Source organism: Anabrus simplex, chromosome 2, assembly GCF_040414725.1.
Source record: "Anabrus simplex isolate iqAnaSimp1 chromosome 2, ASM4041472v1, whole genome shotgun sequence".
Classification (NCBI taxonomy): Eukaryota; Metazoa; Arthropoda; class Insecta; order Orthoptera; family Tettigoniidae; genus Anabrus; species Anabrus simplex.
In genome coordinates this window covers 1136869224-1136888339 of record NC_090266.1, presented here as the reverse complement: position 1 = coordinate 1136888339, position 19116 = coordinate 1136869224, and the positions used below count along the sequence as shown (strand labels likewise).

General features: G+C 37.8%; 1 protein-coding gene across 2 annotated transcripts in view; it reads left to right on the top strand.

Moving 5' to 3' along the window:
* Nucleotides 1-19116, top strand: part of Eph (Eph receptor tyrosine kinase) — a 1044814-nt gene that overhangs the window by 914444 nt on the left and 111254 nt on the right. For both annotated transcript variants that reach the window (XM_067142090.2, XM_067142089.2), the window contains exons 12-13: nt 522-633; nt 5534-5604. In XM_067142090.2, the coding sequence (XP_066998191.1) occupies nt 522-633; nt 5534-5604 (183 nt within the window). The remainder of the gene's footprint in view (nt 1-521; nt 634-5533; nt 5605-19116) is intronic.

Below are 19116 nucleotides of genomic sequence, written 5' to 3'. Positions count from 1 at the left end.
TCATACAAGGTATGCAGGTTCTTTTCAAATACATTGGCTGTGTCATGGGATTTTAATCGTGAATGGTTAACGTCCTTTTCTTGAGGTCGGGTTGTTTGTTTTCTTCAACATTCCTGCCACTTGCACATCGTACTAACACGTAATATCCTATACACCGCAGATGCCACCCTGCCCTCGTTACAAGGGTTGCACCAGGCAAGCAATTACCCACACAAAATTATTTCTTATTTGAACATTCTGTACTTCTGCAATAACAAGAATGGGTGAAATAGATGAGAATGTTATTACAGAGCTTTTTGTAGACAGGTTAGAGGAGAGTATGGACCTTAAACACCGTACTTAACTTTTAAAATTGTAGAAGACAGAATATGTAAAGAAAACAATAGAAAATACTACAAATTTATCACTGAGGTATACATGTTACCTCTTTGAATCTCTCTTAATTTTGTGGAGTACCTTTTCTGAGTATCTGCTCACTTCTATTACTTCACCTCACTTCAGCTGTGTTATTTTATTTTCAGAATATTTTGGCAGCAACGATAACGCGCAAGTAAGACTGATTGCTGGAGCAACCGTCGGAGTTGTTGTCTTCCTGGTGATCATAATCATCATCACTGTTCTCTTCTTACGAAGGTATGTTTGAACTGGAGTGCAGAATATACTTCAGAATTATTGCTAATATTTCTTTTCCCACAGATTTGATCACTTGTTAAATTGTGAATATAAACATTTTACTTAATCTAGTTAATAGTGATTTTTTTTAACTAAGCAAGTTCCCATAAGGATAGAACTAATTACGGTAAATTCTCGTAAGTCTTGGCTGAAATTTAAACCATTTGTTGCTATTGGTCTACTAGGAATTGTGCTTTGAACATAGTCAAAAAGTGGTTTTCTTAAATATAGATTGCCATTTAAAGTTAAAAACTTCATCCTGGGTCCATATTGAACTGAGAATAACAAAAAGCAATATATATTGCAAAAGGTCCACCTTTTCAGTACAAAGTAATTATGTTGTTTAGTTTGAATTACAACATTTTAATTTGGTTACTCGGTACCGGTTTTGACATTGTTAGAATAGGGCAAATATACAAGAAATATTCACAATATAACCCTTCTTTTAAAAACAAAGTTCCTCTGTGGAAAGATGAATGAATTGTGGAAAAGCACATCCGTGAGTAGCAACATGTTAATCGAATCTTCTAGATCTATAGTGTATCGTAATTGACCAGGTGGAGCATGTTACAAGCAAGGTCGTTGAAGATATTGTATGACCAGAGTTTCCCAGTCCAATGCAGGACCTGAAGCATGAAATAAAGAGATAATTTAAATTGCTTTTTGTTATAGATTGCTATACACATGCTTTGTGTAATTATTCTCTTATGAATGTTGTGGTTGGTATTAATGCCTGCCACTGTATCATTGTTTTACTGGATTAACATTTGGTTTATATACATTTTAAATTATAGCAAGACATAATTGTTTGGTATGCACTCATACATTCAGGATTTTCTTCCAATTTTGCACCATCACCCCATCAGCGCCCATATGACAGTTTGCTGGAGGCGGCGGAGGGGGGGGGGGGGCAGACCTGGGGGTACGTAGTATTTTTAATATTTTGGAATATAAATGGCGACTTGTATTCTGTGGTAGAATAACCCACGGTGTTCCCTGCCTGTTGGTGGGGAACCGTACTAACCCTTCTACGTAATACTAACTTTTAAATCATTTTCTTGAAAGGAAACCACTTGACTAGACTAGATTTTTGCCTTTCCCTGAGAGCTGGGGGGGGGGGGGGGGGGTTGTCGCGGCCCCACCTTGCCCCCGGGTATGGGCGCCCTTGCATCACCCATTACAAGTGGATGATGAAAGGAAAAAAAAGAGAGTAATTGTTTATATTAGTGTGGAATAATCATTAAACAGGTAAAATGCCCACCACTATACAAAAGTACTATCAGTATTGTCACCGCAGCAGAACTTAGCTTCAGACATAAGAATCTCATGTGATGAGGGAATGCAACAATATTTTGCAGCTAGTCTTATTACCAAGGGATATGTGGCTGTGTTGTTTTTTTCACTGAGCAACAAGTATTGGGTATGCTTACTTCAGAAACTGCTCCTTCCATACCTAAATATACAGAGAACTACAGTATGTGAAATTTTTCAGAATTTCTTTTGGCCCCCAAGTATTACTTTAAAATCCTAATACATGAAATTCTTTGTACAGAAGAAACTTGCTGAAAGGGAAAATTCACCAATGGTAAAAGTGGAATAAAATTACAATAAAATTGTAAGTTTGGTGACTAGTTGCAGTACAAGCACTAAGGGAAAATTCATTGCAGGCATGCCCTGAAGACCAGTGTTAGATTTTATGTGCAGAGGCGAGCTTAAGTCTACATTAACCACTGCCAAGATATAAGTTGTGAAAGACAAAGCTGCTTATGCTGCCTCCTTGTTGTATAAATACTTCTCAGACTATGAATTTGATGTCAAAAAAATTGGGTTTGTCAAGTGCATTATAATTATTGGTTAACATGCCTTCCAACATTCAGTCTTCAACTACATGTGAATGAAATAAGTGCCTCTGTGATCTGTTTGCAGTTAGGTTTATATCCTCCTCTCATATTGAAGTAAAAATCAGAAATAAGATTTGAACCCTGTTGGTAACAATAATGAACAGTCCAGTAATAACTTACGTCTGATCAGTCTCTAACTTTAACCTCTTTATCAGTTAGCATGTCAGTTCCCTTAGCAAAACAATGTTGTGTATACTTCTACCATATTAGGCAGTATGTTTTCTTTTAAGGATCCCAGACATAAATTTAATTTGGCTTGCTCCACATTTCCTTTCATTGCCCCTCGCCATGCCTGTCACCTTAACTCATTTCTTTACAATGGCTGATATAACCGTTATCATGTATTGAAATAGACTTATGACACTTGTAATTTTGTAAATTAATTTTATGTCTGCTCATAGCACTAGTGTATGAACTTCTTTATTGTCTGGTCCGGCTCCATGGCTAAATGGTTAGCGTGCTGGTCTTTGGTCACAGGGGTCCCGGGTTCGATTCCCGGCAAGGTCGGGAATTTTAACCATAATTGGTTAATTTCGCTGGCACGAGGACTGGGTGTATGTGTCGTCTTCATCATAGTTTCATCCTCATCACGACGCGCAGGTCGCCTACGGATGTCAAATCAAAAGACCTGCACCTGGCGAGCCGAACATGTCCTCGGACACTCCCGGCACTAAAAGCCATATACCATTTCATTTCATTATTGTCTGAAGGCTGTTTCTCCAATGTATAGGTCCTACGTTTCTTTTATAAAATAGACCATCTTATTCATCAAAAGCCCATTTTGAATCTTTAATCCTTAAATTGTATCATGAATTTTAGAAATAAATAATAAGTAACATGTCTTATTATCATGTTAAATAGGAATAATTTTCCGATGTCTTATTGAGAGTAAAGTATGACAATTCAAAAATACCTGATTACACATTGAGTGCATGTGGCGATTCTGTGTCTGCGTAAAGTGAAACCAGTAAAAATGTAATAGTTCTCAGGATTCACACAAAAATTTTCCTGAGAGTAAAGTATGACAATTAAAAAATACCTGATTACACATTGAGTGCATGTGGCGATTCTGTGTCTGCGTAAAGTGAAACCAGTAAGAATGTAATAGTTCTCAGGATTCACACATAAATTCTCCTCCTGTAGGATTCTCAACCAACAAAAAAAATTTTATAGCACTAAAAAATTATAATCTGAAATGTAACTCAAATGTTGTTGTTTGCCAAATTAACAATTTAGCATGTAAATAAATTATTGCATTCCCTGTCACCTTTGCAAGCAAAATAATCTTATGCCAAAGGGTTAATACAGTTTCTCGCAGAATGAAACAGCATAAGAATTGTTGGACTTATACCAGTAAGGGGTACTAATAACAATTTTCACCCTAATCTACTCAACTGTACAATACTTGATGTGTGAGCTCTCCACGCCAATTGTTCAAAATGCTCCTTTGACATGTAAAAGTGTAATTATCATGCAATTTGTTTGAGTTAAAAATAAAATGCATATGGACATTTTTGTAGGAAACTTAATTCTAAATCCTGTCTGTTATCTTTTTTTTTTTTACAGTTTACGTGTGTTGTATAGGTTTCTATTGGATAAAGCACAGGTCTGAAAGACAGAAAGGCTCTTTTCCTGGGAAACTGATCTGTCTGTTAGGTCATCAGGCCAGAGGCTGGTTGGATCCTCAAATAGCACCACCGAAGGCTATGCAGTTATAGGGAAACCGCAAGAACCAATGGCAGAGCCCAAATGAGGCGTACTAGGCAAGATGAGGAGTGAGGTAGTTTGCCATTGCTTTCCTCACTGGGCCAGAAGGTGCTACTGCAGCACGACTGATCCTATGAGCAACACCTTTCGTAACACTCGACACTAGTTTTGCTCCAAATGTCAGTACTCAGCACCACCCATACCCCAGCAGCTTCCATATTGTCACAGCCATGGATGAGACTGGGACTTTGGTGGAAGCTACACTCTGCTCTGGCCTGTGCCAAGAGATGGATTAAAAAATACTGCATCCAGCAAGAAATGGCAACAGACGGTGGGAAACTGATATAGCAGGAAAATGCATATGGACATTTTTGTAGAAAATTTAATTCTAAATCCTGCATGCCTGCTTCCTTTTAGATATGACTAACAGTTTACCCATTGTTTTGATTTTTATCAGATAAAACTTAAAATCTTCTTCTACTTCTTCTTCTCCCTCTTCTTGAATGGGTCACTTTGGACCACGTGAAATGAACATTTGTTGGCTTTCCTTTTCGCCCAGTATTCTTGCATGCCCAATGAGTGGGGTGTGTTTCCATCCTTCCGACCATGTATGTCGTGTGGTCTTTCTTTGTTCTCCCTTGAACCCCATGTTTGTGCGAGTTTTCTGATTATGTCTTGGTCCTGCAGATTTGACAATCCGAATTCTTGAAGGTCTTTTTCTGTTTGGTTATGCCAGTTTGACTAAGTAGTCTTGTTTCTTACGAATGTTTGAATTTTTTGATAGTTTGTTTAGCTCTATTTTTTCTAGGTGTCTCAGGAATTGGATTCTTCACATGCGCGTTATCTGCGATTTTGGGGAGATTTCTTTCGTAGATTACTGTTTTGGTTTTAGGGTTACAGACTCCGTCTTTGGCCTTTAGTCCAAGAGTTTTTTTTGCATAATTTTGCTTTCTTTCAGTTGCAATTGCTCCTTTAGGATTTTATGTTGGAGATCGAGTGTGATTGCCTGTAATAATCTGGAAGAAATACAATTTCTAATGATGAAAGAAATACTGATATCAGATGAATGGTGCCCATACACAAACTTGCCAACTTCTTTATAATATTAATATTTATTGATATGATATTATAGTTCATGGGGCCTGAAATATGTCAAGTTCCTTTTGTATATGTTTATGTAAAGGCTCTCTTCCAATAACTTAAATGTTAATTAAATTATTTTGTGCTAATTTTGTGCATACTCTTCTTTCTAGTCGAGGAAGTGATGAGTGCAATAAGAAACAGCCTAGCGACTGTGATACATTGGAATACAGGAACGGGGAAGGTAAGTTAACATTCACGATATTGAAATATTATATGTTTATAGAAAAAATGCACCAGTTTTGATTTTGTGTGTTCACATATTGTAACAGACTTGAATACATCCCTGTAAGTTAGAGATTAAACCTTTTTGAAACTCCAGGAGCATGGTAATTTCATTGACTCCCATATTGTATTTTGAAAAGAAAAGTCTTGTCTAAAAAGTAGCTATCAAATATTATTGTATAACAGAATTCCATAAGGAACATGAACCACAAAAGAATAGCAAATAATATAGTATTTAATAACTATAAACTATTCTAAGAACAGGATGAGATCTGCAGAACCATTTCTTAAAGTTTATTTATTAATTTTAAATGTCAAACTTGTTTTGACTTTGTGTGGTTCAGAAGTGACCCGTTTCAGTCAAATCTGAAGCTGTTGAAATTTATAAACCCATGGATGCAAAAAAAACAAAAAAACAAAAAAATCCACATGAAAAACATAAATTACAGTGTCATTGTAGTCTGTCATATGGCCTACTGTTGCTGTGATCATTTAGGCATCAATATGGAATGTCTCTGTGGTTAGCTGTTTTGAATCCTGTCAGTGGAAAATAATATCACCATCAGCATTTTAATTTCTCTATAGTGCTCATGGGAGGGGGGTAACTCAAACATTTTTTGTACGTGTAATTCACTTAACTTGCTAAATCCATATAGCAGGCTACATCACAAGTTATCATTATGTCTTAACATTCTTCAAAACTGATATTTATTCCATAATTAGTGCCTTCCAGAATTTCAAAATATGACTGAGGGGGAATTTTTTAATTACTCGCTTAATGAAAAAAATATCTTCGACATTTTAGATAAACAAACATTTAGCACTGGAAAGGTAGTACTAATTTTTTCGTAAATTTTTAGGCCAGTCATTTCGTCATAAAGTCATTTTCCTTCCTCAACAAGTTATTACAGTTTTCATTTATTAAGAATAATTAATATTCATTAATGAAGTGTGTTACACATTTTTAAAGTGAATTACAAGTGATTGAGCCATGTGAACTATTAGCTTAACTTTGTTGTTTATGAATTTAAGGATTTGTTGACCAGGTTCATGGCATCATCATGGTTGAACCTTTTTCAGTGTAGTTGCTCTTCTTGTGGAATTTTTTCCATCACCAACTCTATTTCTGGTATTAGCTCTTGTAGCGGCTCCCTCTGTGGATCACTGGTTGAGTGTTGGCCTCTGAATCCCAAGATAGTGGGTTCAAACTTGGCAGAGGTAGTTGGATTTTTGAAGGGTGGAAAGAAGGCCATGCAGCACTCTGGCATGTAAAAGATCTCTGGTGACACATTTGGTATTTATCCAACAAAATTAATTAAAAACTCACCCAGGAGCATCCAGGAGAAATTTGGTTTACTCTGCCATCTAGTAGGCCTAAAGTAAAATGGAACATCAAAATTGACAACAGCCAGATGTCATCAAATTAAAAATGCTTGCACATGGTAGCTGAGGACATGTGATTATTATTATTATTATTATTATTATTATTATTATTATTATTATTATTATTATTATTATTATTATTATTATTATTTTATGACCATATAGGATCACTTTAGTCAGCCCATCGTTCAGGTTTCTTTGAAGGTATTGTTCGGGCTTTGTGATCATCCCGGTACTTATTCAGATGCTCCGCTTTTCGTGCCCTTTTCTCAGTTGAAAATGTGCATGTTGGTTTGTTTCGCATAACTGTAAAGTGGAGGTTTGTATTCTTGAGTTTTGTATTCAATTTTATCTTGTTTATGGTGTCTTCTGTTGTAAGGCCTATTTCCTCCAGATCCTCTCTTATTTCTCTGATCAATTTACATCCTGTCGTTGTATTTTTTGAGACAAGATTGTGTTGTACTAGTTGTTTTAGGCTGAGCTCGATAGCTGCAGTTGCTTAAGTGCGGCCAGTATCTAGTAATTGGGAGATAGTGGGTTTGAACCCCACTGTCGGCAGCCCTGAAGATGGTTTTCCGTGGTTTCCCATTTTCACACCAGGCAAATGTTGGAGCTGTACCTTAATTAAGGCCACGGCCTCTTCCTTCCCATTCTTAGGCCTTTCCTATCCCATCGTCGCCATAAGACCTGTCTGTGTCAGTGCGACATAAAGCAAATAGCTTTTCTCTGTTTTACTAGATTCTGATAGGATATTTCTGATTTTTGGGACTGATGTAATAGCCATGCCTGATCTCTTTTCTCCACTGTTTCATCACATTCGCTGTTCCACCATTGGTGTTTTTCTACGTGGTTTGTTTAAGGTTGTGTATTAAGTCTTCAAGTTTATTTGTGATCTTTATTTTTTTCAGTTGCTTTTTGGTAATTTTCATTGTTGATTAGCTGGGTAGGATCTGTTTTTCTTTTAGTTTTAGGGGCTTGCTTTTCTTGTCTCCTCTGGGGAGTGAGTTTAATTTTAACTACGGTATGTAGTGATCTGAATCTGTGTCTATTCCTCGGAGGACTTTGACGTTATAGAACTCTTTGTGGAGGTATTTGTCCATGCAGATGTGATCCAGTTGTCATTCTCCTTTAGTGTAGTCAGGGTGTTTCCATGTTTTGAGTTTTTGAGGTTTTCTCTTAAAACATGTAGATTTTGAGATTAAGTTATGGTCTCTACACAGGTCAACCGGTCTCTCTCCATTTATATTTGTTCTTTTTTTGTGCTGGCTATTTTCCGATGATGTCACAATATTTTCTTTCTCTGCCTAGTTGAGCGTTGAAGTCTCCTATTAATAATTTTAACATGGTGTTTGGGTTATGTTATCTATGGTCTGGTAAAATAGGTCACAAAATTCTTCTGTTTCTTCATGGTCTTTTGAGGAGTTGTTTTTATCATTAGTGGGAGCATGGGCATTTGTTATAGTATAGATTTTATTAGATGCCTTCAAGGTGAGTGTTGAGAGTTGTGGAGACTGTGATTTGAATTCTTGAACTGAGTTTATTATTTTAAGGTGGACCAAAAATCCTGTTCCAAATTGTGGGATATTCTTCATCACTCTCTTGCCGGATATACCTTTATAAAGTCTGTACCCTTGAAATTCCGAGGCATCCTGGTCAGTGTTTCTCATTTCCTGTAATCTCATGATAAGAATTTTGTGTTGGTCCATTACAGAGAATTGATATATCTATTAGGTTCCACCTATTAAATACTAATTATGTGTTGATGTTGTTAATAACTTTTATTCAACTTGGGACCGGTTTCGACACACAAAATATCATTATCAGTCATAAAATGAATCACAAATATCTAAGCAAAGACATAATAATCAAAACTATTGTGGATACATATTGAAATATGATCATTAAAAATCTTTAACCGTCCATTCACACCATGTGTTAAGATAGATCGCCCTAACAGAAGAGGAACGGCATAATAATTAAATCTGGCGCAGTGAGATATTGGAGTATGCATATAGTCTCTCACTAATCAAAGAATAAAAGAAGGCTCTTCAATATGTAGTCTTTGTGCATCCGTTTAATAGAAGGCTGCAACAGGCTTCCAAAGTAAAGAGTCATTTAAAACATTCACACATGCTATGCGTCAACCAGAGCGTCGAGAACTTATTTGAATCACTTTTTATGTAATTTATACCTGATAAAATTTTTAACACTGATGAATATGAAATCAGTTATATAACATTTTATATCTCCTTCTCACAAGACTAACGTCTTTTACCACTGACTGTCGGTGATCACTTTTAATTTACCAATTTGCATAAGTGAGTTTATATTGTGTGCAGAGAAGTAGGTTATCTGATTTGGTTTGATTTGTGATTTTGTCTCGTTTGTGTACGTGGTACTGGGGTATTTCCGTATCTCAGACTTCACGGTATCTTTTAAGTGGCAGCTCACCGTATCCAAATGCTGCCTTCTCTGAACTCTTGGTTCCACCGGTGGAGTATTCCTTAAGACCTTCCATGGTTGACTGTCAAGGTGTCACCTGTGTGGGACTAGGTCCCGAGTGTCCGACTCATTGGCTGAATGGTCAGCATACTGGCCTTCGGTTCAGAGGGTCCGGGGTTCGATTCCCGGCCAGGTCGGGGATTTCAACCTTCATTGGTTAATTCTAATGGCTTGGAGGCTGGGTGTTTGTGCTGTCCCCAACATCCCCGCAACTCACACACCACACATAACACTATCCTCCACCACAATAACACGCAGTTACCTACACGTGGCAGATGCCGCCCACCCTCATCGGATGGTCTGCCTTACAAGGGCTGCACTCGGCTAGAAATAGCCACACGAAATTATATAGGTCCCGAGTTACAACTCTGGATGTGATCCTGTGAGATGATGAGGCCGCTCCTCTGGAGTACTGACGCCTTGTGCAGCCGCCTGTAACCTGGAGAACAGACGCTGCATAATGGATTCCAGTGGCGTTTTGTCCACTGTGGTGACTATCACCCCACCTAAAGGGGCTCATTTGCTCGAAGCTGTTGGCCCCCTTAGGGAGTTTTACAGCTGGGTGCCAGACCAGCAAACCCTCCTCCTTTCTCATTGTGGACTTGGGACCAGACAATGGCAGAGTTGTTGTTGTTGTTGTTGTTATTATTATTATTATTATTATTATTATTATTATTATTATTATTATTATTATTATTATTATTATTATTATTATTATTATTTTAATTCTTGTAGCTTGTTTCCTTAGAGTGCTCATTGAATAGTACCTATGGTTCAGCTTAAAATTACATTGACTGGCAAAATAAAGGATCACTTGAATTTTCAAACTAAACGGCATGTTAAATTCTAAAACATTTGTTTTACTATTTACATCAATTATTTTCATGAAGATAGCCTTCGTGGCTCAAGAAGCAGCATGCTGGCCTCTTACCGCTGGGTTCCATGGTTCAAATGCCAGTCACTCAATGTGAGATTTGTACTGGACAAAGCGGAGGTGGAACAGGTTTTTTTCCAGGTACTGCAGTTTTACCTGGTCATCTTTCATTCCAGCAACACCCTCCAGTATCATTTGATTTCATCTGTCAGTCCTTAATCATTGCCTCAGAGGACTGTGACAGGCTTCGGCAGCCAGCACAATTCCTATCCTGCCACTGGACAGAGACTTCATTCAGAACTAAGTAACTTAACAGACGGTGGAAGCTTCACATCTAAGATATCACTTAATACGTTGAAAGTTTATTTCTATTACTGTTATGTTCCTCATCCAAGTTGGACCATATCATCTTTCTATGTGCATTATGTACAGCCTGTTGACATTTTGAATTCATTACAGAATTCTTTTTGAAGATGACTAAGGTAATCGGACTCCCCACGCAGCTAAAATAGACTGCTAGTTGTCGATGTATTTGAAGTGTTAGCAATCTGTACGTTATGTACAGAGAACAATGACACTGTCTAACCTGGACAAAGAGCCTAATAGCAAATTACTCTTAAGTTACCTAGAAAAGACAATTTTTGTATCTTCATATTTTGACCAAAATTTCTGTCCTGTCTGGTGGGAAATATGCATACATAGTCCAATTGCATGTTTTATTTATAATAGCCCGAGTTTAGATCTTCTCCATGGTTCACGTTGGCATTTAGCTGCTGGGCTATGCACAGTCCAACCTTGCACTCCTTGCACCACCGTCTACTTTCTTTTCTTGGTATATGTGAATCATCAGCCTGCGTCTCTTTGCCTAAATGAAAAAATAAGCCCAAATTTCTGGGGAGGTGAAGTATTTCTATCGTTTGTATTTGGAGTAAAATAATGCAGCTAGAAACTTGCATTCAAAAGTGACTTAACAAATAAAAAATCTTGCCCGAACTCACTTGATATGTTATCTGGTTCATAAGCAGAGTATTCATCACCGTCATCTATTTCAGAACCCACTTCTCCCGATAAAATATCCAAGATACCACTATTGTTGAGCCAGCGTGAGGACATGTTTGTACAGTAACACAGCTGACGCAACAGATTTGGTGCACTCAGCACCCGGTACATTAAGTGCTTCGGTAGAGGTTGTGGCAAGGAGAAACTACCCTTTTTATCGTTTCAGTTTGAACTTCCCGAACTGCATTCTACTGGACACTAGATAAAATACTACACCAGCTCCAAGCAAGGGATGGGAACCGTGTGGGATATGTGCAGCTCCATATAAACACACAAGTAAATCACATATGGTATATAGGCACCATCCACAACCAGGAAAGCAGAGCGCCCATATCCTGTATGGGCATAGTGTTGAAAGTGTTAAGGAGATAGCAGGATAAGTGCAAGAAAAGAGAAGAAACATAAGACAAAGATAAATACAGGGGGTAAAAGAATAGGAACTCCCTCTTCCGACCTGCCACTGTGTTCATCCTACAACATTTAAATAGTTTCTTTAAGAATTATAGATGCATGGAACTAATCACACTGAGATGCAAGTGCAAGAAGTTGTGAGATTGTTAACACATGGGTGACGGGCCCCAAGAAATCTCATAGTACGCTCGCTAGCAGTAGGTGTCGGGGATCAGAGAAATCCCGGTTTTATTCACAACATCGTTTTCAATCTCCCTTGACATCCCTTGACCATATATTGAACTATTTCGGACTTGCACATTGAGAAGAATAAATCGTAGATGTACTGTATATCTGCCACTTTATTTTATTCATGGCCTTCTTTTCTTCTTTGATTTAGTTTCAAAACGTCTACTTTCTTTCTGTCAGTTCGGTTAGTAATAAGATGGAGCACTCACGTAATACAGTGTTAGCTAACGACGATATTTTAGAAGAATTGTATGCCGATGATTGTTCACATGGGTATAGTGATTTTGTGAATTAGTGGAAACTGAATGTGAGACTGATAGTGGAAATGATATTCAAGCTCCTACATGCCATCATTTACATAGTGTGCTCATTTATTGAGATGACAACAACGATGTGAACATTGATGATGTGTTAGGAATTGATGCTAAAGATGGTTTTATAAAGACAGATCCACGGAGATATTTTCAACTTTGAAGATAAACTCTTGACTGGTTTAATATTTATGTACATTTATATAATAATGTGCAGTCTAGTGTGCTCAGTAGAAAAATGTCCAGTCCACAGAGTATGTGACAAGCTCGAGCATCCGGTCAGCAATGTGTTAAATAAAAGAACTGCAGAATTGTGAATAAGCCGCCTCCTGCTACATTTTGAGAAGATGTTGCATCACCTTCAACAGGCAAAGAAATACAAATTAATCTTTCAGAGCTACATAAAATTCTACACAAGCAATGTCAGATTTGGAGCAATAGATTCAGAACAAGTACCACCCTGCCTTAACCACTCATGTTTGCAGAAGCAGATGTAAGAGCACCATATAATCAAACTTTTGATAAGGACAGACCAATTTTACTTGATTTAGTATAGTTGATGTTAACTGATTCATCATATTCTGCATGAATGCAGCTCTACAAAACTTGTCAAGAAGCCATACCTTTCTTGCAGGTGAGACACTAAAGAAAATATACCTTACATGGCATAGTTTGTGATTTGATCTTCCCGCTGGTGAACATGCTGACTGACCAGAAAGATGACCATATAGTGGAATATTTAGCCATCTGAAGGTATATGCTGTAAAAATTACTTTGAACTTGAGCCAAATATTACACTGACAGATTTAGAATTTGTTGGTGCGAATGTTCCAAGGGGTTCTCATACAAAGCTGCATATTTCTGTTTAAACAGGCTGTTTGCAAGTATGCTGCTACACAGTGCTGCTTGAAGTTGTGTTTTTAGACAAACTAAGATACAACATCAATCTATAAGAATTTTTCTTGCACTACTATTCATACCAGTAACAGATATTCATAATGGTTTTTTTTTTTCCCCTATCAGCTTTTTGTTGCTGTGACACAGATAGGTCTTATGGCGGTGATGGGATAGGAAAGGGCTGGGAGTGGGAAGTAAGCGGCTATGGCTTTAAATAAGGTACAGACCCAGCATTTGCCTGGTGTGAAAATGGGAAACCACGGAAAACCATATTCAGGGTTGCCGTTACTGGGGTTCTATCCCACTATATCCCAAATGCAATCTGACACCTGTGCACCCCTAACTGCACGGCCAACTCACTCATTGTTGATAATGTTTACAAAGAATTGACTGTCAGTGTAGATGGCAATGTCCAGGTATTGGTCATATTCCAAAAACCTACGGAAATGTATAAATACTAGGCTGTGAATGGGTGTTTCAAAAGTGGCTGAAGCATATGTGGCAAAAGTCTATTTAAGTCATATCTGAAGGAATAAGTATCTTGAAAAATACATTTTTCAATAAGATGTTTGTTATTATTTGTCTGACCAGTCATTACTGTGTTATTAGCATGTACACTCACTAGTAATGATTGTAAGCAGGCTGAGAGTGTAGAATACACTTCTCATGCTGTTATTATGCTGCTGATACTAATATAATCTATTTAAATGTACAGCGTCATGCATACAGGCTCTATAGTACTACATTTACATGCAGCATCTGAAGTAGAACATCCAGCATGAAAATCTTAATGTGCAGTATCAGTTGACTCGTCAGCCATGCCTGTTCAATTACCATCAGAGTTACTGGCTGTTACACACACTATGTTTTAAAATTTTGAAATGAAGAAAGGTTCCAAAGCTGTAAAAAGACTGCCAAACTTGTAAGTAGACACGAAACGATGGTACATTTCATTCCAAGGCACTGCGGAAAACATTATCACGGGTTTTCTGATCAACATCTACTTCAATCCTTTCGAGTTCCTGATCCATTAATGTGTTATGGCACATACTTCACAATACTCCAAGAAAGTTAGTTGTACAGCACTTTTATCAGAATCATTGAGTTTGCCTTGTTTGCATGTGCCAGATGTTTTCTTGAAGTATGGATTTGACTTCTATCTTCATTCAAAAACAGCCGATCTCTGACAGCAATTCACTGCACATGGGCACTGACAGTACCAATGCTAATACAGTTCACTAGTGTTCTGCGAAGACAAGACTGTATGCACTGAGGTAACTGATTACATCACTCTTTGTAGCGATTAGTTCCCGTCACTGCCACTGGGAATACGGTATTTATAACAAGACCAAATATGTTTATTGCTATTCAGTTTCCTGAGTCACACACTGGTGCCATTTTGTAATAGCAGTCTTAATTGCTTCAATGTTTGGCTCCTTCGCTGATTTGTCAGCATAGTCACCTTTGGTTCAGAGGGCCCTGGGTTTGATTCCTAGCTGGGTTGGAGATTGTTGATATCTCTTCATTTCACACCGTAATGATAAACAGTTCCTGACTCAAATTAAGATAACAGCATAGCTTCTTCACACATCTTTATTGTCAGTAATTTATTTTTTTGCTAGTGGCCTTATGTCGCACCGACACAGATAGGTCTTATGGCGACAATGGGATAGGAAAGGCCTAGGAGTTGGAAGTGGCCATGGCCTTAATTAAGGTACAGCCCCAGTATTTGCCTGGTGTGAAAATGGGAAACCATGGAAAACCATCTTCAGGGCTGCTGACAGTGGGATTTGAACCCACTATCTCCCGGATGCAGCTCATAGCCGCGCGCCCCTAACCGCATGGCCAACTCGCCTGGAATTGTCACTAAAACAGTACTCTACTCAATACAAAAAAGGAATGCAGAGAAAAATGGCACCCCATTTCTCCGAAGAATAATATTCATGAGCACTAGTTACCAACATGAAAAATTTGTCATAGGCTGCTTAAGACTACAATACACAAGATACATATTTTCTAATGAGAAAATGAACAAATTCCCAACCATTTTTATCATGAAAAATAAACTACACTTCAATCAACTACCCCTTCATGGTAATCCAATAAGACTACAAAACCTCTTAAGTTTGTTGCTCGATAAATTCTTAGTAAACAAATCTGCAGCATTTCTGTCTGATGCCAAATACACAGACTTACTGAGTTTTTTTTTCTCTACTAGTTCTCTACATACATGATACATGATATCACATTATCACTTTTGCTTAACTTAATTGCTGTTGCATTGTCAGCAAAAATCGTACAATGAGTATCCATAAACCTTTCCAGCCCTAACTCTAATAGCAAATATTTTGTCCAGGTCACTTTTGGAGAAATCTCTGCCATTGCCATATATTCAGCATCCATGGTTGATCTAACAATACAGCACTGTTTCTTACTTTACCAAGAAAATGCTCCCCCTACCGCTGTAGTTACATACCTCACTCGCTGATCTCCTCAGTTTACTGTCTCCTCTCCAATTTGCATTGCAGAATATTTTTATAGACTGTTCACAATCATTAAAACATAACTTTATATCTCCAATACCACATAGATATCTCGTAAGACGCTTCACCTCCTTCCATTCTCTAATCTTAGGTCTTTGACAATTTTGGTTAATTTTACTTACCGCAAACGCTATGTCAGGTCTGGTATTACTTGACTTACTGCACCATGATAGATGATACAATCAAATTCCTGCTCGTCGTCTCCAGTTGCTGTATACCTGCTTTGTAATATAGTCTTGCTGGGTTTACAGCTATGCATGGAAAAATCAGCAAGTAATTTGTCTATGTACAACCTTTGACTCAACATAATCCCTTCTTTGGTCTGTTCTACCTTGACTGACACTAAATTTGTGGCTTTTCCTAAATTTTTAATCTCTAACTCATTTTCCAACCCTACTTTCACCATCCTGACTGCCTCTTTGTTGCCTATCACAATTGCATCGTCAACATACTAACCAATTACTGTATACAGTGTACTCCTTTACATACATACATTGTTCTTTGACACATCTCTTAAAATCTAGCTTTCTTATTATAGCTTCAACACACACATTCCAGTCTTTACTTGAATTTGGTAGTTCATAGGTACTTTTCTTCAATTTGCATACATAATTCTGGAAATTTTTTCTGCAAACAATTCTGGTTGTTCCATGTATACAGTACAACTGATTTCACTATTTAAGTAAGTGCTAGTTTCATCTAGATGTTCTACAGTACAACATTTTTGTACAGCAATGCCTGTCATAACAGGACTGAGTGTTTCATCATAACTTTCATCTATCTGTCTTGTAAAACTTTCACAATAAATTTGGCCTTATATTTCTGAATTTAACTCTCATTGTCATATTTCAATGAAAACACCCATTTGGAACTAATTACCTTGGTATTATCTGGTCTTCTTAAAATTTCCCAAATATCTTTCTTTCTCATCCCATTGATTTCCACTTTCATGACTTCTGTCCAATTATCAGACTCTGATCTTGACATAGCCTCCTCAGCTGTTCTAGGTTCCACTACAATGTGTAGCTTCCAGCACTGCATTACAACCTGCACAAATCTTTCCTTTCCTCTGTCTTATTGATCTTCTCAGATTTTGTACTGGCTCCTGTATAGCTACAGACTCAACCTCTAGTTGATCCTCTCCGGTTGTTGAGCCAACAGCCAATGTCTCAACCTCCCCTCCATCTAATTCAGTCCCCATTTATTTTTGTAATTTGCTTTGTGTCGCACCAACACAGATAGGTCTTATGGCGACAATGGGATAGGAAAGGCCTAGGAGTGGGAAGGAAGCGGTCATGTCCTTAAGGTGCAGCCCCAGCATTTGCCTGGTGTGAAAATGGGAAACCACGGAACACCATCCTCAGAGCTTCCGCCAGTGGGGTTCGAACTCACTATCTCCTGGATCCAAGCTCACAGCTGCGTGCCCCTAACCGCATGGTCAACTCACCGGGTAGTCCGCATTTCTATCTCTGGATCTCCAGTGTGACATATCAAAGTATGTGCTATCACCCATTGGTTTGAGTACTTTCACGTTATCCACAATACAAATTCCAGGACCTTTCTCCTTAAAAGAAAAGCAATCAGTCAGTCAATCAATCAATCAATCAATCAATCAATCAATCAATCAATCAATCAATCAATCAATCAATCGGTCACTATTGATCTGCATTTAGGGCAGTCGCCCAGGTGGCAGATTCCCTACCTGTTGTTTTCCTAGCCTTTTCTTAAATTATTGCAAAGAAATTGGAAATTAAATACATGCTCCTCAAATACCACACCTCTCCTCACTATTACTTTTTTCCTTTCAACTCTCCACAATATATATCCATCCTCATACCCTACCATAAAGCAGACCTCAGCTCTAGGATCTAACTTCCTGCTGTCTACTCTCAATGCCCATGCCTGACATCCTAACACCTTCAATCTACTTATTTCTTCCTCATCCAATTTCCTATTCAACCACAATTCATAAGGTATCTGAAAATTTGTTCCTGAGTATGGGCACCTATTTCTCAAATAGACTGTTGTCATTACTGCTTCTCCCCAAAATTCCTTTTGTAACCCAGACTGGATCATCAAATATTTAACAGTAGCAAACATCATTCTGTTCTGTCTCTCTGATAATCTATTTTTTTGTGGAGTATGCTATGACCTCCTATGAGTAATATCCCACTTCTGGAATTGTGCCTGAAACCTGCTACAAGTGTACTCAGTACCATTATCGCATTGTATCCTTTCAATCCCTACACCTTACAAATTTTGTACCCTTGCCTGATGCTTATGAAACACCTCCAGCACTTCATCCTTATTTTTCACAAACACAGCCACATTTTATCTGGAGCTTTTCCAAGAGATGTAGGGCTATTTTTTCCAACTACAGCTAACACTTGATTATCTGGCCTAATCACCGGACAAATTTGCTCGGATAACTAAAAAAAATGGATAATATGATTTTGTGCGTCATGCTGCACAACACAACTTTTAATAATACTGTTCGAAAATGAAATAATGTCAGACAATTAACACATTCAATAACCATTTTTATCAGTAGAGTAGGCCAATATAAGAATTACTTACGACGACTATGGTTGGTAAAACACTTGACATACAAAAATAATACAAAATGTCAGTTTTTGTCGTTTGAAAAAAAAAAATCGGTAATGTTCTGTGTTCTTATGCTTTTGAGATTCGTTGAAATTATTTTGTATACACGTACAAATGTTCCAAAGTGCAACAACATCACTATAATTAAAACCTGCCTGTTCATCATAAGAGAGTTTCAACACTTTCCAATGCTGAATCATGTAGTACACATGCATTTTTCCCTTTTTTCTATCTCCTCCTCTTCCCGGCCACCCCTATCGTCTTCCACAGCAAACCCACTGTGGTGGCAATTTCTTCATCTATCATTAGCTGGAAGCCTGGTTCACACACATCCACATTCAGCTACTCTTCAGTATTTTCAGTGCTTACATTTTCAAATTCTTTAATGCCGAAAATCAAAGTGACTATTATTCATGTGTAGAAAATCCCTGGAAGTCACTTCCTTCTATGTTGTGTAGTAATTTATGCCATGAGCGTTGTGCTTCGTTACCAACCTTATAGCAGCCCAAGCCTTTGAAAACAGTACAGAGTGTACAGACACATAAAATCTGGGAATGCCTTGAGAATGTGTTTTAATTAATAGTCAGAAAGCTGTATGGATATTGCCAGTGTTGTGTGCAAATAGACCAGAGCCTCTCAGGGTGCATGCACCAGTGCAT